The following is a 20103-nucleotide window of genomic DNA, read 5'->3' on the forward strand; positions in this document are numbered from 1 at the left end:
TTCTTGCTTATACAATCCAGGTCTCGGTACTACAATGACAATTTTCTTCCTTAGCTGTCACTTACACTCCCTACCAGTTTTGTCATGTACCCTCCAAAAGGGTAGCTATATTTTTAGAATGATCAAAAGGCATTTTATCAAATGAGTGGGACACATCCCTAAATTTTCTGTGTCAGAATTGAACTTATTTGCATAGGCAGGTATTTTTCTTGCCTTGTAATCTTGAAATACTGTGGTCACAGCAGATTTTTGCTTTGCCATTTTCAAATGATAATGTGTCAAAACCCTCCTGGGTCTGTCCTGCTCACTTAGTTCTGATCACTGCGCCCTTTCTTCCCTTGAAGTTTTCTTCTTTTTCCCAATCAAAACATGTTAATTCAATCTCCCTAATTTTCAGAGGCAGATGAAGTACAGCTGACAAGTCTGAGGCAGAGAAAGGAGGTTTGGACACTTATTTTTTGCTATGAAGTTCCACAGCACTCCAGCCTATGAATACGGAGACAGCATCTAGCATATCTGGGAGCTCCTCTCCGTAACAGGTCCTGTGGGCATCACCTCAACAGAAACAGTAAATGTTCACTTTCCAGCTGATGCCAAAATACTAGCAGAACACAATGCACATTTTAAGCTGTAAAAGCCCCAGGGCTGTCCTTATATTTGCATCGTACCACATAACCAAATAAACTACTGCTCAAAACACAGCTGCAAAAGGTCACAGCCAGAAGAGGATTTTGTGCTCAGTTTCCTTCCTTCTCCGGCAGCCAGGTGTTGTGGACACCTCTGGAATCAGCCGCGGCTCAGCAGAACTCGCTCGCACAAGAGGGCACTGTAGCCACACACATCGGGGCACGGGTCCTCAGCCCAGCAGCTCGCTCATCTGAGCAGAACCAGCCTTTAAACAACTCTTCCCTGAGAGAGGAGCCCCCTCTTCTCTGACCCAGGCTGGCAGCAGCCACAGCACTGTGCGGCACTAGTACTCCTTGCACAGAATGTGTCGCTCTGGGGTAAAATATACACTGCAGAGTTTATCCCAGTTCCAAGTCTGAATACAATTTTACAGTTATGGTTTACCTGCATCATCAGGGCTCTGAAGTCAGAGAAAATATCAAAAGCTTAATTAAAAGAATTTTAAATCTTAATTTATGGTATTGAAGAAAACAATCTTCTGTGCTTGTTAATGTGAATATTTAGATTATACTGGCAAACAGAAACCTAGACATTAATTCACAGGACAACCTAAAAAGAGCTCATGGCTGATTCAGGTGAAGGGTAGTAAAACGTTTTAGTGTGTCTTCACATTTGTAAATCCTCAGGCCTGTTTATATTTCCAAATAAATGTTCTGTCTTCACAATTAGAGCGTTCAGAGTTTCCACAATTCAGATACAATTAATAATCATGGTATACCCCAAAATATCAGCCTACCACTAACACAAGATACCTGTCAGAGTTAGGTTCCTCACTTAATATATTCAGTTACATTCATAATAATTAATAACAAATAGCAAAAAGGTGAAATACTTATGTCCTATCTCAGCACCTCAAAGTACTCAATGTTTGTAGCTCTAAAAACAAAGTAAGAGAAGTCTGTCACATCAAATTGTATTTATGTTCTGATTTGATGCAAGCACTGGGTGGACATGTAGGCTATTTAGAAAAAAAAATAAAGTTCAGGATGGGGAAAATTAAAAGATTAAAATAATATCTAAAATCAAAGAGGGGCCATTCCTGGCAAATCAAAGAGTAAGAGCATAAGCAAATCCCACTGTGCTTTTAGAGTGTTTTTCATTTGACAATGATGATTAACAGAAGTGGTTTGAAAAGAATAAATCTCAGCAACATGGGTTGAGATTTTCAGTGGGGAAATCTGCAAGCAAATCATTGCAATGAAAGGCTGTAGAATTTAAGGGGTTCCAATGGGGAATCAGGTTTAAACCACATCAAGGAAGTGTTAAGCATGATAGCCCAGAAAGAGCTCAGGAAATCCTTAAAGCTGGTGGCTGGAAGCTCTCAGGAGAGCTATCAATCCGTAATGTGTCTTACACTCTATTAGCTGTTCTAGAGACATTTGCTGCTCAAGGCAGACTCTTGGCCTACTGCCACATGACCTCTGTGTTCCTGTGCCCCACCTTGGCACACAGGAACCTCTAACCACACTGATGCTGAGACATGACCCAGCAAACCACGTTAGGCCTTCAACCTAGGTCACTACGCCTTCATATAAATGCTAACATTCAAAGCACAAAACTTCCATGTATTTTCCTGCTCTTAACACCTTTCTTGTATCTCCTTTTCTTTCTCTACCCCATGTTTCCCAACCCTACATTACTGAAAAATCCCACAGCTCACCAGCCTGTGTTAGGTAAGGTTTCTTTATGCTGTTTTATCCTAGCAGACTCAGATTAAAAAGGCAGCTAAAAACCTATGACTTCAGCAGCTGATATCAATTAAAATTTGCCAGGTCACAGAACATCTAATAAATTCTGAATTTATTAGCAAGATAATTAGAAAACCACCTAGTCTTTCTTACAAGTCATAGCCTCTCTCTTTCCTGTTCTTTCTTCTTTGTGTTTGCACTTTTGTCTTCTGCTGTTGTGAAGCAGAGCTGGACAACAAAAAGCACAGTGAGTGTTCAGCACACTTCACCTAATAACAAAACACATGATACCATCTTTATGCCATACAAAAACCAACCAAAATCCTCAACCACAAAACAGTCTTTGAAACAGAACTGCAGATATGCAGATTGCAGGGAAGTAGGGGATACTGGTACAAACTTTCTTTATACTATAAACATTTATGTCCCTCCGTATCTTCAGAAGATTCAAAGTGCTCATTATTTGGCACAGCATTTCATGGACCAGTATCTCTGTTCCCAAAATGTCAGATAATGGTTACTCCTGTATGGTGACAGTGCCACATAAACATCATGAGCTCTCAGAGCCCTTTATTCCAATTAAAAAATAACACAGCAGATGACATGGAATCAGATGAGAATTTTTAAAATTTTCAGCAAAGGCACAGCCGAAACCCACATCTGGTGATCCACCCCTAGATTTCCTAGAATTTATCTTCCATCTTTATTGTGCCCAGACACAGCCATAAATTTCTCCTACTTCCTCAAAGATCACCTTTTGTGAATGGAAAAGTATTTTGCTGCACTCAGTGCAGCACTATAGAACAGAAGACTTCCCTATCTCTAAACTACTGCAAACAATACATGTAAGGTTTGAAAAGCTGTTTGTGTACAGCCAGTTCTAACATTTGCTATTTACAAAGACAAAACAACTATAGTAAATTAATTCTACCAAGATCCTTTGCACTAACCACAGGAGCACTACAGGTGCATTTGTAAAGCCAAAGGGCATAGCACTAAAACAGAAAAATCCCTTGTGACATACAAAAGCAGTGTCTGATTTGCTTCTGTCTTCCAAAGACATTTGCTTGTAGCCGTGTGCTACCTAAATCTAAGGTGTTAATGTACTAGCTTGACTTCAGAAATCTCAGGAGTTGCTCACCCCAGGCAAAAGATATGCATCTTTTTGGGGGGCCTACTATGGAATATAACACATGAAATCTCTAAGATTAATAAGGCAGCACCTTATATAACATCTAAAGAAACAATTTTTTTTTCTTCTTTTCTAGGTTAATTCTTCTCTTGTTAGATTTGTAGGAAAAATAATTATGTTTTTCTTTCACCAACCATCCCCCACACCTAAAGAAAACCTGCCAGAACAAAAATCCCAAATCCCCTCAAACCAGCAATTCTCGGAGCCAATGCAGCACTGGACCATACCTCTCTGCTCAGATCCATTTCAAAGAGCTACAATTTTGTGTTACTAACCTAGGGCCAAATTCAGCATGTTCCACTCATATTAACTTCAATAGTGATGCATGAATAAACAGCATTCAGTGAGACTGGTAAGCACTACTTATCAATGTGCAGACTGCCCTACCTAGGCCTTTGTGACCCTGTCTCTGAATTTATTAGCAAGATAGTCTGAAAGTACCCTACCTTTGGAAAATCTCTGATTCCAGCCAATAATTTCAGAAACATTCCTACTTCTCTGGGAAAAGTTTTCCTACTTGTATTCTACTTTATCTTTCTCCTAACCACACTCCTTTGCCTCTTCCAAGCTGCATGTGAAAGACTGCTTGCTAAATCATTATGTATGTACACACCCTTTGCATATTTAGGTGCTATATATATATACATATATATATATATATATATATATATATATATATAAAATAGGTACTAATATAATAAAATAATATGCTAGATGGTCCATAACCATAAAAACATACCCTGTTTGCTGTGACAAGTGTTACATTTGCAATCAGAAATGCTGAGAGTTGCAAGCCCAGAAAACAGGTCTGTAGACTTTGTATGAACTATTGCATGGAAGCTGACACTATTATTTTAAGAAGTCAGGCATATCCCTCAAGGCTGACACCTGGAACCTTCCTCTGTGCTGGGGGGGCCTTCCTCCTAAGGGCTGTGCTGTTTTAACTGACACAGTCAGTTTTGCAATTTAGGATCAGCTCCACAATTTGGAGATTGCTAGCAACGCATTACAGAGCAGAACTTAAAATGAAGCAAGTTAGAACATCTTCAGCAGTGAGAAACACCATGCACACAGATGCAGCAGCTCCTGATGGGTCTGGAAGCATCCAGCTCAAGCTGAAAGGAAGTCAGCTTCAGAGTAGACCTGCACAAATGGGATGAAATGGGGACTAAAACTCTGCAGTAGCAAAGAGAATCCATATTCAACTCCTTACCACTTCTTCCTGATGTGACTCTGTGCTGGGCTTCATGCTGCAGAACTGGACTTCATTTTGTGGAAATAAGTAAGCAGCTCCAATTTGGCATTTAAAAGCTACAGATCAAGGGCCTGTCCCTGGGAAGTGCTGACCACTTAATTTTTGCTGCAGTCAGTTCTTTTTTTCAATGCCCAGCAGCCTATACCCTCTGCAGACCTACACTCTTCCTTAGGGAATTATGTCCAACTTTTCATCAGGAGCTCAGGCAGGGAAGACACCTGACTCTCTCAGAACAACTCTAAGAAAAGCATGAACATCAGAGTGCAGCAGCTCAATAATTCTGTGTGATCCACAGAAAAATGCAACAGACTGCCAGGACTGTGCAAGAAACATATAAGGAATTTCTCATTTGAAATGGAAGTGGTCAAAAGTGTCCGAATATTATGTGGAAGGCAGACACAGGAGCCAACGAGCCAGCTCCTATGGGTCCATTTCAGTGAAAGTTTTGCTCTCGTATAATGCTGTTCTTAATAAATAGCAGTGAACCCAAGATACTATTTAGTCCTCAGTGCTGTCAGATGGCAGCTAGCTAAATATACTTTTACAGTTGTAGGCTGAGGCCATAAAGTGAGACTCTGCCTCAAAAAAATCTATAGTGATAAGAAACATTCAAAATTATTTGATCTGAAGCATTTCAGACACTCTTGGAAAAAAATATGAATTAAAACCTTCTGTTTAAATTCAGCCTGTCTAATCCCATAAGAAAGGTTATTGTATTCCAACATGGTAGCAGAATATTTACGTTTAAAAGACTACAGAACTCCTGCCTTACTCATTACATTGCATGGGATTATGGAGCAACAGCTGCAGCAGGCACTGCATAGAAACTTCAATGGTATTTTCAGTACAGGTAATACAATAAATATACTTACTTGCCTGACAGATTGACACCTCTCATTAGAATTTTGACTCTTCAGCAATTTAAAGCATTGGTTCAAGAAGAGATTTTCTTAATGCTAATTTTCTGATACTATATCATAGTACAACTGATGGTGAGGCTGTAATAATTTATGGCACCCTATGAGTTTTCCATGGAGCTGCAAAATAAAAAATGAAGGTGTGTTTTGCTTATTAATAATAACAGCAACATTCAAAATTCATACTGCATCAAACAAACCTGTAACAGTGATACTTCTGTGACTGAGGGTTAAGCATGACTTCCTAGCAGTTACCAACACTTTTCCTTTAAAACTGAAATGCAGTATTTATTGACATAATTCCATAAAATGGTAACTCTGGTTGTAGGACTTAACACCAGATTTAAAAAGGTGAGAGAATCACATGACATAAATCACTACATCTCCATTAAATAACTTTTTCTTGATGAAAACTCCTCAGCTGAGTCTTGAAAGGTTCACAAGAGTCCAGGAGGGCGTCTGGAAAAAGCCTCCAAGATCATGAAGTCCAAGCCATTAACCATGCACCACTGTCATGTCCACCACTAAATAATACCCTCAAGTGTCATGTCTAAGCATTTGGTGAACACTCCAGGGACAGCAATTCCATCACTATCCCAGGGCAGCCTGTTCCAATACCTGAGCACTCAGCAAAAATATTTTTCCTCTGGTGCAATTTGAAGCAGCTTCCCCTTGTCCTATTGCCCATTATGAGGGACAAGAGGTTGACCTCGCACCTGGCTACAATTTCCTTTGGGGCAGTTGTAGAGAACAATAAGGTTTCCCTGAGTCTTCCTTTTCTCCAGGCTAAACATCCCCACCTCCCTCAGCAGCCCTTCATAGTAACACTTGTGCTCCAGACCCTTCACCAACTTTGTTGTCCTTTTCTGGACCCACTCCAGCCCCATTCTTTCAGCAGCCTTTGTTTGATAGTTGTCACATCTTCACCCCGTCTCTGCAACTGACCTTCCTCAGAGCTTCACTCTGTACCTTCCTCTTCTCCACTCCCAATGCTGCATGCCTGGCATGCCCTTCAATGCTGATCCAGACCTCTAAGTTTTCTCTTTCCCTTGTACACCCACCAGAGTCAGGCCTCCCTTTTTCTGCTACTGAACCACCCCATCAATTTCCAACCGGCTGATCCAGGCTCTATCCTTGTGCAGGCTGCTGCTGAGCAGACAGAACTGAGTTCCCACAGCAGAAGCACCCTAACACCAGCACACCAATCTAGAGAACATCCATGCAAAACCCTACTGCCACTGCCAGGCCCTGTGAGGACTTATTCCATCTACCACTGCCTCCAGAAAGGAAGCTTCCCAGCACAGGAGCTCAAGGTGATGCAGGTCTAAGGCTCAACATCACAGGCAGGCTTCCCTCATGGCTCAGAGCAGTAAGTAACAAGCTCAAGGGCTGCTGGAGCATCCAGCTCCTACACTGCCAGCAAGCTGGTGCAGTGAGAAACTGAAATGCTTTTAGTACTCCCATTCACTTGATAACAACAGACAAGAACCAGGCACTGCTGAAAGAGGGGTGGGCACTCAGGGAGAGACAGGAGGAGTGAGAAAAGGGCAGCTCCAAAAAGCAGCACTCACCCCTGAGGATCTGAGACCCCAGGGAGTGTGGCAAAAAATCACAGAGGAACCTAAAGAAAGTACCTACAGTCTGAAAACAGATGTAAAAAGGAGATTGCTTGGTTACCCCCTCACAGGGGTTACAGGACCACAGTGGGATAGCTCACATGGCTGGACTGTTGCTAAGGATGAATACAAGCTCTTGAGAAAAAGCATGCCAGGAAGGTGAGGAATATGGATGACTTATGAGTCCATGCAAGGGGCTGGCTGTAAGACACACGACTTTGCTCGGAACAAGTCACATGTGAGTCCAGACATGGACTCACATGGGTGAGGATCAGAAAACAGTCCAACATCGATGACTTTGTACTAGGGGCCTGCTACAGACCTCCTGATCAAGAGGGGAAGTAGGAGAAGCCTTTGAAAGCTGAAGGAAGCTCCATGGCCTGGTACTCCAGAGCTCTGGTCCCCACCTGTACTCAGGATGAGAACCAGCCTGGTGTCTGCAGATAGGGTAATGCATCTGGGCAGAGGCAATCCACATCTCCGCTCTGTGTTGATGGCAATTTATTTGTGCATGTGACTGATGAGTCTTCTGGACTTCTTACAATGGGATGTAAAGGGCAGCTGTACAATTGTGATTACAGCTCTGAGAAGTGAGAAAGACAAATAACACAGCTACAAACTGACAGAGAAGAATTCAGAGCAGAATTCAGCTTAGTGCAGTTGTTTTTGGTTAGGATCCTGTGGAAGACTGCTGAGGAAGGGAAAGGAAAGCCTGTGGGAGCTGGCTGGTCTTCAGGAACAACCACCTCAAAGCCTGAGACAGTCCATTCCTGAAGCCAGGAAGTCAAACAGGCACAGTGGAAGGCCAGGAATGAAGAGAGAGCACCTTACTCCTGAGTTCAAACACAAGAATGAAGTATGTGTGTCACTCCTGAATAAACAGCAAGACCAAGAACAAAGGAACTTTGCTTTTTGGGTTTTTTTTTAAGAATTACAGCCCCAGTTTCTGAATGCATGCATCATCTTTTTGATATGAGACAAAGATTTCTGTAAACCACTCAAACTAGCTCTGCCTGGACAATGGCCAACACACAATTCTGCCTCAGTTGCTTTTGGCTGGAACTTCCAAATGTCCTGTGGGATGACAGCAAACATGATGCTACCTATGCAGCACAACATGGACCACATCTTAATCAGCCAGTCCATAATAATGAACTTCCAGTTTTTCAAAACAGCACAGCCTGCTACTCATACACTGGATTTTAGCTTTCTCCAATTGTAGCTTCCTCACAAAGGTAAAGGAAACATTTTCCACTTTCAGAGCCTGATGCAGAAGTTGTAAACTCAGTGTATATCTCCTTGTTCACAAATTAGTCCCAGAAAACCTATCTCAACAGGGATGTCATTAATAGCAGTTAAATTTGGGTGACATTGCAGGGTCACCAGCCTGCACAAGAAAAGTAATGCACTCAAGCAATATGTGCATTACTGTGTTCCCTGACATCCCTTCCTATCTGATCCCCACATTTCCTACAGCCATGGCACAGTGAGTGACTTTCCCACGGACTTCGAGGACACTCAAAAGGAAGAGAAAGGCATGAAACATTTACCCCAATAGCCTGGGAAAACACCGTTTTAGCTGAAGGAGAGAATTTTGTCTTTTTGAATGATAAAGCTGCAATTTCACAATTCATGGTATCACAAAATAAGTCAACATAAGGCTACACCAAAACCAGATCCTCCCCTCTCCTCTGCAGTGTCTCTGCTTTTGCTGGACCTTAGTCGAGCCGACCCAACTCGAGAATCCAATAGAATGCAACTGTCCTTTTCTCTTGGATGTGTTTTCTGCCAAGTCTGTAAAATGAACCGACTCACAGAGAAATTGGATGAGCCCCAAGTTGGTGCAAGGTAAGAAATGGACCTGCAAGCCAAGCCCAAAAAGGAAAGAGAGATAGGTTCAAATCTCTTTCTCACAGTAAGTGGAACCATGAATGAGCTCAATCCCCCTCCCACAGATTCATTTTTCCTTTTCAGTAAAGACATACCATAAGAGAGCTTTTAGTTTTAATGCCATACTTGAGAGCTTTGGCCTATTAACCTCTGTAGCTGTAATGACAGAGAACACTGAAAGACAAAAGAGAGTTAATCTACTTGTCCACCAGGATCTTTTCCTAGGTGTGGTTATGGTCAATCTTTAAACTTTTCTATAGAGTGTTTTTCGCCCTTTATGGCAGTGATCTTTAAACACGATGGGCAGCCATTAGCGCCCCTCAGCAGAACAATATCAAATATCAGCGTGGAGAACGATGCAGATCAAGCGTGATGGATGTGAATAGGGTGGAGGAACACAATTTGTCTGTTCCCTCCTGCTTTTGCTCTCCTAACTCCGGTTTTGGAGAACACCCCAACAACAAGAAAATGGATCTGTGATTTTGGGTTTGTTTTTTTAGTTTCCAGTCCTAGAGCAGGCTTTTTTGTTAAAATCTCCAGTCACAGGCTAGGTTGAGAAAACATGAAAAGGGCATTGTATCTCATTTTGTATCCCTCATGCTTCTCTACAGAGACGAAATACAAATCAGAGCAGGGGGAGACACCTTAACCACTTACCAAAAACACCCACAATCCATTCTAGCAGAAGTCAGTCATCACCCCAGAGTTCAGAACAATCCTGTTAATGGCTGTGGGATCTATTTCTTAAACTCTGTGGTGAATTACTACACTATTTTTTGCTTTTTCATTTATTTTGTAGTGTACTAAAGCCAAACACATCCCTTGTTCCAAGCCAAATGTGAAATGAAAAGCAGCCTGCCACAGAGCATCCTTCCTGCAGCTCCAGGAGACACTGCCCTGAAACTCCTAAAATTTCAGCCCATTTCCAGGGGAATGAATGGCACCTCCTCTAAGGTTTCTCAGTCAGTGGGAATGTCAGAAACACGAACAACCCACATGTTAATCACAGTTTTTGGGAGCAGAAACCACATTCTGGCTATTAGACATGTTCCATTATACTATGCAATGATTAAGCTTTTTGTGGTACAGCAAAAACAGGGAGCTCATGTTTGTTGATACCTATGGGAATGGCTTTCTCTTCCCATGGTTGGAATAAGGAAATTGCTAGGAAGACCTAACCACAGTTAAAGAACCACAAAGTAAGTGGCAGAACAAGTGCATGCCCACGGACAGCTGTTTTGCGGTATGTGAGGTGCTCTAAACCCACCTTTCACCATGTGCCCACAGATACATAAATGCTGTGACAGTACCACTGTGGCATCTCCACCCTACCCAAAAGTCCTCTCACTTTCCAGACAAGAGTGTTTATACCAGCCTGCTTTAATGCTTTCGAAGTTCAGTACCTAAGCATCCAGACATTCACTGTCATGTGCTGTAATGGAGTGGTGAGGGGTGGTATGGAAGGGGAAAAGAAAAACAATCACAAATACTGCTGCTTAAACTGCTGAAAGCAGTCACCAGCACCCCTGGCAGGAACATACAAGTTTTTCACCCTTACATTCTGCTCCATTCCTTCTCTCTGCTCAGTGCCAGCATGAGCATTTCTGCTGCTGCACAGTGAAGTAGAGAATTGATGTGACTGAAGAATAACACCGTTGTTCTGTACCCTATGCTGACAGCAGACATTTCCAAAGTTTTGTTATGCGCATATAATTTAAGCAGAGGAAGTAGAGAAATATGTTGCATATTTGAAAGAGAGATGTACAATGCAGATTTATCTGTTATTCAGGATCATTACTGGCACAAACTTTAAAAACTTAATATTTCCTCTGAGTAAAGGTAAGACCACTCAAATGTCACAGATTTTGCCAAAATCTTTCTTCTGGATTAAAGATATTTCCCCTCAAAACAAGACATTTACCTGACCGTTCCTTTCAAATAATGCTGCAAAGGAGCTGAAAGACAAAGGCAGCAGAGCTGAATCCTGCCTTCACTGAAAGAAGTAACAGAAGAATTGGGTTAACCATAATCTTGCAATATGCAACACAAAGTTAATGGAAAATGAGCTAATCAAGGTATCAGAGGACACCAGGCTACACAGGTGAGGCTTTGTCTGTCCTATCTGGAGTAAGAGATAGGATAAAATTTACATCCTATTGTGAATAGCTCCTGAAAAGTCATCTTTGCATTGACATGCCCTCTGCAGTGTCAATTTAACAGCTCTGCTTGCTCAAATCATACCTTCATCAGGCCAGAAATATTATCTTATAATAATTCTACTTGGAATGAGAAGTGAGGAGAGGAAAACAATAAAATTTCCGTTATTAAGAACTTATCACTAAAAGCAAGCACACTCTAATATATTACCAAACTATTTTGTTTCCTAATAAAGGTCGTTTTCTTCCTCAAAGGAAGTTTGCAACTATGCTAAGCAATTTACAAAAACTACACAGCTTTGTGGACAAATGGAATTATGACTGCTCCATGAGGTTTAATGATCAGTGCCCTACCCACACCACAGAAACCTAACTGTGCTCCAAGAAACCCAGGGATCATAACAGAACAGACGCCTTTGCCCTCCTACTGTGTACTGCCATGTAAAACCACAGTACAGAGGAACCTTAACGCAAAGTTTCATTTTCAAACCTGCTAAAATGATACTACTTTATGGAGTACATACTGTAACAGTGCCTACTTAATCCACAAGAGTCCTTCTATAAACCAGTAAAACTGCAGAGCTCATACTTCAGCAGAAGAGAATATGGACACACATGGAGCTCCTAATACAGATTTGTTAATGGATGTCCCACTCCACACATCCTTTCCTCATTTACAGACATCGTGCTCCACTGAAAGAGAACTGATTTTTTTTGGGGGGGTGGGTGTCTTTCTTTCTGTGGAGAACACTCCAGGAAGAAGGAAATCACTTTGCTTTTTGCCTGAGCTTGATGATATTAGACAAGTGACTTTGGAGAAGCTCTAAAAACACCCAGTCAGATTTGGGTCTCAAACACTCAAAGAAGTCTGACAGTGAGAGGAGGAAGAATGTTGCAGCTTTTCAATCTGCAAACATCAACATTATATGAATTTAGGTATTCATTACTTTAATTAATTTTAGTGGTGTAAGCCAAAAAGTGGCAAGTGCTAGGAAAAGCGTGTGCTCAATGCCTTCCCCAAAAGCAAGATGGATGAAGAGCAGTCATCCACGGTTTAGTGCTGTTACAGGAACCAGATCTTCTGAAGCCCTGTCCCACCCATCTTCTCAGACCATCTTTTGAGGGGCACTGGTCAAAACAGGTTGGAAATTAACTCTTTGGTTAATGAACATCAGCAAGAAAACAGTTCCTTGCTGCAGATGGAAACTAAATAGCACACAGCAGACAGAAAAATCAATTTTGCTCTGCAGTCTAAAACTGAGCTAACAGTCAAAGTCTGGGTAGGAGAAGTAGCCTCCTTCCAGAAACAGAGACTTCCAGCACCTGATTAACATCACTCACAGGTGGAAGCCCTCTGCAGGCAGGTAGTTTCCCCTGTGACTGAAGTTAGGCCTTTACTTCTCACCAGAATCAGACCTGCAGATTTATCCCCTTTCCACCCAGCACTCCCTGTGTTTATGCAGTCCTTCGGGGCAGGCAAACCACACAGCATTCCATCATCTCTCCTGTATTTCCCCTTCCTCTCCTGCGTTTTATCTGAGTCTGAAATGAAAATGGGGGTGAGGGCAGCAGGTTAGAGGGAAGCCTGCAGAGGATTCCTCCTCCCCAGATTAGGACTTAATTGTATTCCTAGTGAGTCCCTTCTGGTTGCGCTCGGTCTTTCAGATGAATGTTTCATCAATATGATTAGGATCACATCCCTCAGTCTCCTCTATTTACACAATCGGTTGTGACAGCTCAGAGTATAGTACTCCCTAAAGGAAATATTAGATACCACCCTATCTTTTTATTCAAATCATATTTTGCACTCCACACTTTCAGGCTAATGTTATTCTCCCCAGGATTACATATCTGTGATACCCAGAAAACACTAAAATCCTTCCAATAAGGATTAGATTAATATTTATATTAGACATACTCATATCATTATGATCACAGCTATGAAGATCTGGGAAAAAGGATGAGTGGGCTACAGAGCTCAGGGGGCTGGAGAATTTGGCTTGAATGTATAAAACATTGTAGGGCAGTAGTAGTAGTAATAGTAATAATAATTATAATGATGATGTAATGAAAGTCACAATTTCATGGGGTGGACGGGCATGAAGAAGTGCCGGCGGGCCCCATCTTCCTCTCCTCACTCCCCCCGCCTCTACTTTCGACCCAGAGCCGAGACCCCACAGCCAACTCCCCCTGCCGGGCTGGCCGATATTCCCGTTGGGAAGGGGAATTTCTGAAACGTAATGGTACCGCAGGAGCCACTGGGGGCCTATTCCCATTTCGGCGGCCGCCGCCTCACAGGCGACCGTGAGCGGGGTCTGTAAAAATAACCTTTCCTGGGAAAACCCCTCCATTAACGCCGCGCTCCCCTCAGAGAGGAGGAGCTGGGGGAAAGCGAGCAGGTGTTAACAAGGCGGCGTTGAGGAAGGTGGGAGAGGAAATTCAGACTGAAAGTAAAACCCCATCCCATTGCTCGAAGACGAAACATACCGAAAAATGTCTGCTCCTTCCTCCCCGGAGCGCGGAGGTGGCCGCCCTGAAGAGGAAGGAGCCTTTTCTCCATAGAGGGTCGGGGCGGTGCCGTCGGAAGAAAAGCTTCGGGGTCGTTTCGTTTTCCGCCCGGGGTGTGAAGCGGCGGCGATACGGTTTGGGGCGAGCAGCGAGGGATCAAGTTTCGTTGGAAAAAAATTACCAGAGGTTTGTTCTCGACGTGCCGGGTCTGCTTTAACGAAAACAACACTAAAACCCAGAGTCTTCAGCGAGGAATGGCCTCAATCCACGGGACGAACCTGTCTCCGCTGCTTCTATTGCCCCGCCGGGCGCTTATGCTACTTAAAACTCAGGGCTGCGCACCCGGAACACCGAACCGGTCCCTCGGTTCAAGGCAGGGACTATCCCAGAGAACGGCTAACTCGCGGGGAGCGGCCCCGGGGTGCGCAGCCCGGCTTCACGGGGCGGGCGGGGGAAGAGCCGAGCCCCCGGGACACAGCCTTTGTCCCGCCGGCAGCCGCGGAGGTTCGGATTCTCCCTGACCCAGAACCAAGTCCTCCCTCTCCATCGGGCAGGGCTCGCACGCCACCCCCCGCCGCACACCGCCGCAGTGGTGTAAACAATTATTATTTATTTCTTTATTTCGCTTTAGACTCGGCGTGCCCGTCCAGCTCACGTTTCACGCTCGCCCGCAGTTTTCATGCGAGAGCGTCGGAAGTGGCGGGCACGGGGCCGCTCCCTCCCAGCGCTCGCTGCCAGGCCGAGGTGGTGCCGCATTTCCCGGCACACGCCCGCCTCACCCGGGCTGTGGGGAGGAAGGGGCGCCCACCCTCAGGTGTCCCCCTCCCTCCAAAGCCGCGAGAAAAACCCCGGCGAGGCGAGGCGGAGCTCTCTGCCCACAGCCCGTTGTTTGTGGCAGTAAATCACATTACAAAGCAAAGTGCAAGGGTAGTTAACTTTATCTTCTGTTAATGTAAACAAATAAAAAGCATTCAGTTCCTTGATCTTTATTTAAATCTGGCGTTGTTTATCAGTGTCATCCTATGAAGATTAATTAGATACCTTTATTCACAATTTGGCGTCTGACACCCCATTTTAGGAATGCATTACAATCACAAGGTGTTAATTGGGGCCAGCCAGGCACTTACGTTTCTATTAAACAGTGTGAGGACTTTTCACAAGTATTAAGTTCTTTTTTCACCGTGCGGTGCAAAAATATACAGCTTTTAATAACACAGCGCCGCGGAACCGTGCTGTGTAATCGGTGCTCGCAGGCCGGGTGGGGACGGCCGGCATGCCGCCGCACCCCTCGCCGGGAATGAGGGACACCCTCCGCGGGGGCTTTTCCTGGAGGGGGTGGCCCCACTGGGAAAAAAATAAAATAAAAGAAGAAATAATATGTTCGGTCCTTAGTCTCTTAAAAATTGCCTAAAGTCCCCATCCCGATCCAGATGGGGTCCTTGGGCAGAGGAAGAAGCGCTGACAGGACAGCTCCCCACCGCGCAGAGCCGGAGCAGCGGGCGGAGAGGCGAAGCGCTGATCGAAATCTCCTCGGACACCCGCCGCGTCCCCCTCCGGAGGAGGGGGAGCCCCTGCCGGTGCCCCCCGATAGCGTCACCTCCACCGGGGACAGCCCCGGCCCGAGCCCTGCGTTTATTTTGTTTGCAGCCGGGAATCGTTAACAGCTTAATCCCATTACTGCCTGCATATCCTCAGGAAAGGTCCGGCTGCCGCGGGAGCTGGGATTCAATCTGTGCTAGAAGCTTTCCCCTTCAGATAAGCGGGAAGGGGAATTTCTTGCCTTGTTCCCGGAAGCGGAGGGGGTGAGAAGGGGGCGGCGGGCGGAGGCAAGCCCGGGCTGCCGGAGGCGGGCCGGGGTCACAATTCGCCGCCCGGGCCGAGCTCGCACCTCGTCTGTCGCAGGGGGAAGGATGGGGGAGTGGCAGAGAACAAGAGACCGTCGTATTCTGGAGAAAGCCGGGAGCCGCCGGCTTGTGCAGAAGATGCACGGGAAGAGATAAGGCAAGAGACTTAAAAAAAAAAAAAAAAAAGGAAAGGAAAAAACCCACACAGAGGGAAAAAACCCACACAGAGTACAGCAGATAAAGTGCCAGCAGTGCAAAGGATGGTTAGATACAGACAGGCAACTCAGCCCCTAGGATTGTACTCCCTCCTCCCGTTTCGGTACACCCAGCAGAAGCAAAGATGAGGCAGAGCTGTATCTTCTTACGCCTGGCACCACCACATTTATTAAAAATTATTACTATGTACATAGAAAAAAATAAAACAAACAAGTTTATTGGGAGGGGAAAAAGTTTGTGGGCCAGTTGCTCTGGGGCAGTTTAAAATGGCTGAAAGTATAGGCAAGAATGGGTAAAATTACATCACTTCCATTTTCATACAGGGCAGCTGAAAAAGTCACTTTACATACACATAAAGAGAAATCTCCTTTTGCAATGTGTCGTATGCCAAGTTTGATTAATCAAAAAATGCCTTTTGAAGTTCAAAACACCACCGGATGTCCTTCCAATTGAACAGCTATAGGTCAACTATTTATACATTATTCCACAATATTCTACAGTGTACCTAGACAAAACACCAACTGTACACTTTGTTTTTGGCCACCTCAATAAAGGTTAGGCTTTTGGGATGGAGGCAGGGTTTTTTTAATGCAAGTTCTAAGCTAAGAAAAGTCAGATTTGGTCATTGTAATCCTGTTGGCAACAAGACCTTCAAGTCAAAATCCTGCCTGGCAAGCAGGCCTTATCTTGGCATTTTCTGCCAAAAAAAAAAAGCTGTAGCTGAGCAATATCCAACTCAGCCAACTGTGTTGTGGATGGGTTGAAAAAAACCAGCTCAGTCTAAAGCAGAACATAGCATTTGTGCAGTTCCCTGCAACTCAGTTCCCTTTTATCAAGCAGGGAAGGAAATTAAATTTGGGATCCCACCCCCCTTTTTCCTTGCTCAGGAGTGCAGAGATCTGATCAGGCCTCTGAGCCATCCCAAACTGTATACTGTAGTGTCTCAAATAAATATGCTCCATATTTAGACACTAGAGTACTCCTTACAGCTTCTGCATATGGCTCCTTCTAAACAAGGGGAAGAATTCTCCCATGGTTTGCTCTTTCCCTACTGTTACCTGCAACAGGCAGAAAGCTTTGGCACCTTCTTTAGAATTGCACACAACAACTCAAGGTGGAAGGCAAGAGTCTTTTTGGCAATTGTAATGCAAAAAAAACCCAAGGCCACCCTGGAAAAAAAAAACAAAAAAACCCAAAACAGCCAATTGGAATAAAAAAGATGCTCTAAGAACTAGCATAGAACGCATAGTAGCCCATGCCTTTTGAAGTGTCTTTGCTATAGTCCTCAGCATTAATATCCTCACATTTCATTGTCGGGGAATTTTCGTTGCTGGAAGTGCTAGGGGAAAGCCGTCTTCTCTTACAAGCACCTGTGTAGACCCCAGAATCATTGGAATCTAGAGACTTTATAGAGGGTGGAGTCTCTATCCAGGACGAGCCAATTTCTTCTTTCACCTTGTCCTTGGAAAGCTGGTCTTCAGTGAATCCCGGAGGACTTGTTCTCGAGGGCCAAGTTAGTCCTGTCGTCATTTTTCGCTGGTAAGAGCCCCTGCTCCCCCAGCCTGCCATGGATGGGAACGTCGGGTCGGGGTAGTATCCCAGAGCGTGGGACGTCTGAAGCGGGAGGGATTTGATGCCATAAGGGAGCAAGGGGCTATGAGAATACTCCGACTCGTAGGAGTTCACGTCCAGTTTGTTGGCACTGGGCTGCTGCACGGGCGTCACAAACCACCGCTGAGGAGAGCTAGCCACCTCCTCGTTCTGCTGCGGGGACAGCAGGCCATTTGTCTGGGGGACAGTTCTCTCACTGTTGTAAAACCTGGCTGGGGGCAGGTTGTTGACAAACTGTTCTTGGAAGAACGGCTGCACACTGTATCGGGCACCAGGGACGATCTGGTGGGATCTAGGAGAATCCGTGGGAGATGGAGTTAATCTGTCATTTTCGGAAGCTGTGTACATGCTACAACATAAAAGAGGAATACCGAGTGTTTTTCTTTACAATTCCACTATGACAGTAACACAACACAAACACACAGAAACTAGGTATTTCTTAATTAGAATCATTACTACATTTAGTTGGATGACTATTTGTTTTAATCTGATTTAGTAGGCACTTTTCCTAGATCACTGTAAATTTTCTACTACTGCTGCAATCAACAGCACAAGTGAAGGTAGAAGATAACTATTAGGCAAGTCTTCTGCTGACAATTTAAAGAACTTGCCTATTCTGGAGACATCCAATATACTGCTGCCAGCTGCAGGCCAGCTGGGTTCTGCCAACAGAAGTTTCCTACCAAATTCACAAGCTAGCAGAAAGACAGATCGTCTAACAATACACTGTTCAGACATTTTAACATAAACAAAATTGCCAGTAGAAGTAGTACTGGTGCTGAATCTGAATTTCTAGAAAAACCCTTCCACAGACATTTCAGCCAGAACCATGCCTCCTAGACCGACACATCTGCAAAAGAAAAAAAAAAAGATGTGTACTTACGAGTCATAGTTGTCTCTGAAGCCTTTTGCAAAAGGATTATGGTCAATTTTGAGCTGTGTAATCTAAAAGTGAAAGCAGAATATATTAACATGAGATGCTGAACCCACAAGTCAATTTTGTTCTTAATTGCAATTTTATACAGCGATGCTTACATCAGTGTTTTGATATGCTGTAACTGCTATGAACTGCGTTTCAGGAAAAATAAATGTTTGAGTCTTTGAGGAATCATTCAGATCTTCAACACCATCTTCAGTCACTTCCACAATGTGAAGTCGGGGCTGGTACTTGTGTAGGGACTGAAGTACTATCATCTAAAAGAAAACATGGAAGACACATCTTTAGACAAATTGCATGTAACATTAAAAGACCTATTCTACAGCATGACTTTTTTCCCCGTAAATTGTAATCTCTTGGTTTAGAAATGGAGCAGTTTTAACTGTTATCAGGAGCTGAGTCACAGCTTGCAGCCCTGCTTTATTAATAGCTATCAGATACCCTCCCACTTTTTGAGCAACTCTAGGGGATCAATATATTAGTGAAAATAAAAGTAATTCGCACATCATATTCCAACATTTTCAATTATTCATACGGCGAAACAAAGAAAAGAAGCTCTATGACCTAGTTCAAGAAAGGAACGAGTCACAAGCACAGTGATCTAGCGGCTCGACATAATGCTGTAAAAGCCCCAAACCCCCAGGGCTCCTCCGCTGAGCCACCAAGAGCCCCTCAGGCCGCCCTCTCCCTCCTTACCTGCGCGTTGTTGTTGTTAGCGCCTTTATTGTTCGTTAGCTTCAGCTTCCCGAAAGAAATCTCCTGCCTCATCCAGTGAGCCCCGGTGTTTGGCGACTCGGGGTGAACGTACACCTTGTTGCCTGGGGAGGACAAGCCAGTGAAACGCCGGCCGCACGGGGCTTTGTTCCGCGGCCCGCGCAGCCCCCCGACGGCCACCCTCCCACACCAAAAATGCTTCGCGATGTAAAAGGACTCTCAACACGGTCTCAAAAGCGTAGCTCGTCCCTCAACAGGATGCCGGGGTGGGGAAGACCCTGAAAAGGGGGGGAGGTGGGAGGGAAACTGGGACCCCTTTCCGAGAAACCGACCCGCGGGGAAAGGGGACCCTGGAACCTGCATCCACCTTGCATGTTGTTGTCGGCTTTGCCGCAGGTCACCCACTTGCCCCCCTGGAAACGCCAGTGGTTGGGGTCCGCCAACACCACCTCCACGAAGACGTTGTAGTGGGCAGTGGGGTTGAGGCCGGTGATGTTGAAGCTCAGGAAAGGAAACATTCTCCTGGGGAAAGGAAGAAAACCACAAGGCATGATGAGGCAGGATGGGGGAGGGGGCGCGGGCTCCGGCGGATGCTGTAGGCGGCCGTCGAGTGCCCCGTTCGTCCCAGCACCAGAGAGACTAAGGAACCAAGCGGCGACCCCCAGCCGACCCCCGGGTGTGGGGAAACTGAGGAGCAGTTTCTCGAGGAAAACATCCCGGGGCATCACCGACGGACAGAGCACGCACCTCCAACCCGAAGGGAGCGGGCAAGCGCCGCCCGACCGAGCATGCCCGGGGGTGCCACCTCCCCCCACCATTCCCGACCACCACACCGCTTCCCTCCGTTTCCGCCATCCCCTGCGCCCACTTAC

At 44.8% G+C, this 20103-nt stretch overlaps 1 protein-coding gene across 10 annotated transcripts in view; it reads right to left on the reverse strand.

The window, feature by feature from the left end:
- Nucleotides 1–14879: 14879 nt before the first annotated feature.
- EOMES (eomesodermin) overlaps nt 14880–20103 on the reverse strand; it is a 193061-nt gene continuing 187837 nt past the window's right edge. For all 10 annotated transcript variants that reach the window (XM_085569295.1, XM_085569272.1, XM_021536533.3 and 7 more), the window contains 5 exons: nt 19599–19753; nt 19214–19335; nt 18616–18774; nt 18464–18525; nt 14880–17929 (listed from right to left, as the gene is read on the reverse strand). In XM_085569295.1, coding sequence (XP_085425421.1) covers nt 17194–17929; nt 18464–18525; nt 18616–18774; nt 19214–19335; nt 19599–19753 — 1234 coding nt within the window. In that variant the 3' untranslated portion in view covers nt 14880–17193. The remainder of the gene's footprint in view (nt 17930–18463; nt 18526–18615; nt 18775–19213; nt 19336–19598; nt 19754–20103) is intronic.

Source organism: Lonchura striata, chromosome 2, assembly GCF_050655825.1.
Source record: "Lonchura striata isolate lonStrDom1 chromosome 2, ASM5065582v1, whole genome shotgun sequence".
NCBI classification, from domain to species: Eukaryota; Metazoa; Chordata; class Aves; order Passeriformes; family Estrildidae; genus Lonchura; species Lonchura striata.